The 3,027-nt window shown below is 38.1% G+C and overlaps 1 protein-coding gene across 1 annotated transcript; it reads right to left on the bottom strand.

Annotated features, from left to right (window-relative positions):
• Positions 1 to 1,720: 1,720 nt before the first annotated feature.
• LOC108832031 (uncharacterized) lies at positions 1,721 to 3,027 on the bottom strand. The gene is made up of 2 exons (XM_018605523.2): positions 2,876 to 3,027; positions 1,721 to 2,799 (listed from the first exon to the last, which is right to left on the bottom strand). The coding sequence occupies exons 1-2, from the start codon at positions 3,015 to 3,017 to the stop codon at positions 2,114 to 2,116; spliced, it is 828 nt and encodes a 275-aa protein (XP_018461025.1). The 5' UTR covers positions 3,018 to 3,027; the 3' UTR covers positions 1,721 to 2,113.

Here is a 3,027-nt window from a genome sequence, read left to right on the forward strand (position 1 = left end):
ACGCGGATATTATTTGAACAAATGTTTCTAATTGTTGTTGGGATTAGAATTCATAATTTTATAAATCTTACTTTGTGGCACTATATTTTGTTTTATATATGGTTTGTCTTTTTAAACACATATATATTTTTTTATAATATAAAATGTGGAGATAATATACTATTTTTTGTCATATATATTATATCAAAATGTTTATTTGTTTAAAAAAAAAATTAATCAGATATGGCTCAGATGAAAATAAAAATTGATAGACGATAAGATCCATTAACTTGCAAACTAATAATACTTTAGATAAATCAATTTGGCCGGCCAATTAGTTAAAACATTATAGTTTAAAAAAAATCAGATTAAGCCCACAGATTTTTTTTCCCGGGAAGCTCAACCACTTGTAACGTGTAACCTTAATTTTGTAACCACTTTATTTTCTTTTTTCTCTCCGTCGGTGGTTCTGAATTTTTCTCCTTGATAAACATCAAGACAGGTAACAACTTTTGATCTTAAAATGAGATGAGAAGAGCAACAAACCTAGAATAGCTTATAGAAAAGATAAGTGTGACAGAAATTATTTATGCACTCGCCGTTTAATCTGTTTGAGCCTTTAAAAACTCTGTATTTTATATACTTAAGCTAATGGACATTTAATGCTTTACCAATCGAAAAAATGCGAATCAAGACTTCCGTTAGTGGTGATACCTTAGAAATGTGTTAATGATAAAATATTATCATCATTTTGCAGAGAGGAATTGGTCACATTGGAATTGTCTATGTTGGACAGTTTGTATTTCTGGCTCGTTGGTCGAAACTTGCCAGTAGTTGGGTTAACAAAGAAACTCTCAATAAACCTCCATTGTCCAACCTGTAATTTCTTAACACGAGTAAGGAAGAGCCTTTTGAAGATACAATGTATCTTAACACCCTACAATAACAAATAATTATAGCTTGGTTCAGACTTTAGCAATAAAAGGTTTTAAAAAATAGAAGGCTTAAAAACAAACACACCTAGCAACAAATGGACGATATAGTTATCATGGTTGGTGGATATGTATATTCTTTTAGTGTACCAGCTTTTACTATGATAATACTGTTGTCATCAACATTGTCAATAACTCAATGTTTCATGAGCGTATTAAGCATGTTGAACTTGACTGGTACAAACTCGAGAAGCTGGTTTTCTGAAGACAATGTATGTCAAGCACGTGAATCAACTTGCTGATCCATTAACCAAAGCTTTACATCCAACTCTTTTCGAGAGTTGATAAGCAATATGGGACTTGCAATATTTGTGTACCTCCATCTTGAAGGGTAATTAGTGTGTATGTGGTTTAAGGCTCTGGAATGTCCCTTTGGTTAATTTTGATGAAACCACTTGATTATTTTTGGTTTAGTTATAACAACTATTAATCGTTATTGAACACTATTAAGGTTGGCTCTTTGATTCGAAATTGTCTTTCTCATCTTTGAAGGAGGATTACAACTAGGAACCCTAACTATCTTAGAGAATTGTTATAGAGATCTCCACTCTCATATAGCCGAAAGGCTCACAGTTAACAAAACGTCAAAGACACCAATGTAAATAAAGAAACAGAGATATGGCATGCTTACTCCTGTTTATTGAGATAACCATCCAATATATTTCTAAAGCAACTTTATTCTAGACTAGAACGTCGTCCACATCACGTTCCTTAACCCAATCAAGCACTGATCCACCTTAGATCTGACAGATCTTAACCAAGAAGTGATGCATATTACTAAAGTCTCTAATCTCTATACAACAGACCCCAACCAGGTGGTGCTGATTTTATAATAAGGAGGAGGTGAAGCTGCCCGATCCTCAACCAAAGGTGGATACAACAATGCTGATGTGATCAATGTGACTTCTTCACCCCCGTCAAATAATTAAAAAAAAAAACAGATTCATACAAATATTCATTTAGTAGGATGAACAATATCACTTTGGGCAGCAAACTAATGGTAGGAGTCAAACTTTGTCATTCTTCTCAGCTTTACAAACCAAATCTCTTGCAAGAGTAGTAAACACGCTAGATACCTACAGATGTCTGTCAGAAACTACACAACAACAAAACACAAGAAGACCATGTATATATAAATGTTATCAGAGACGAAATCCATGGTTCCTAGGACTGTGAGGAACACTGTTTGCTCTACCCCAGACTCTACGTTCCTCACTGCAACCGTACTTTCCGTTACCACCACCTTGTTGATCCCAGCCTGCGCCGCCTCTAGGGAAGTCCAACGGTGGGGGTGGTGGTGGGCGCAGTCTACAATTCAAGTAGTTGTTAGGTGGCTGAAAGTAAGCACTATGGTGGTGGTGATGGTGATGATAGTTATGTGCCTGTGAGATGTTAGGACTGCTCCGTACTCTATGCATCGGATAAAGCCGGCTCAATTGGTAGCTACCAATTTCAGGATGCTGCTCGTTACCGAATCCATCCGGTGATGATTCGGATTTAGGAGAGGAGGAAGCGGAGAGGGTGAAAGAAGGTCGTGTTTTGATCGGAGCGCCACGAACAATGCCGTTGATGGCTTCGATGTAGCGCTGCTCTATCGTCTGAGGCTCGATAGGAGAACCTAATCGAACAACCGTTGGGTTCGCTGGGAACAAGAAGGTTCTGAGCTTGGGAGTCTCGTTGTGGTGGTGGTGACGGTTGTATTCGTCCATCATGTGTTTGAGGTCTTCGTCCGACTTTACGGAGACTAACGCGTCGAGATCTTCGGGGGTGATTTGGTATTTGAGTACGACGTCGTTTTCTGTGATTTCTGTGAGTTTCTTGGTGAGTTCTGCAAGATTGGAACAAGAAGATTAAATTACATTGATTAGGTTAAAATGGATGGAAGAGTTAATTAGATTATTTACCGACGAAGGTGATGTCGGGAGAGACGGCGATGACGCGAGTTTCGCCGCCGACGTATTTGAGAAGGCCGTCGGAAGGTCTTGGGAGGATTTTGCCGCCGAAACTGCACATGAACTTCACTTTACTCCTCCCTCCGATTGACATTTTTGCCGCC

Source organism: Raphanus sativus, unplaced genomic scaffold (assembly GCF_000801105.2).
Source record: "Raphanus sativus cultivar WK10039 unplaced genomic scaffold, ASM80110v3 Scaffold5681, whole genome shotgun sequence".
Lineage (NCBI taxonomy): Eukaryota > Viridiplantae > Streptophyta > Magnoliopsida > Brassicales > Brassicaceae > Raphanus > Raphanus sativus.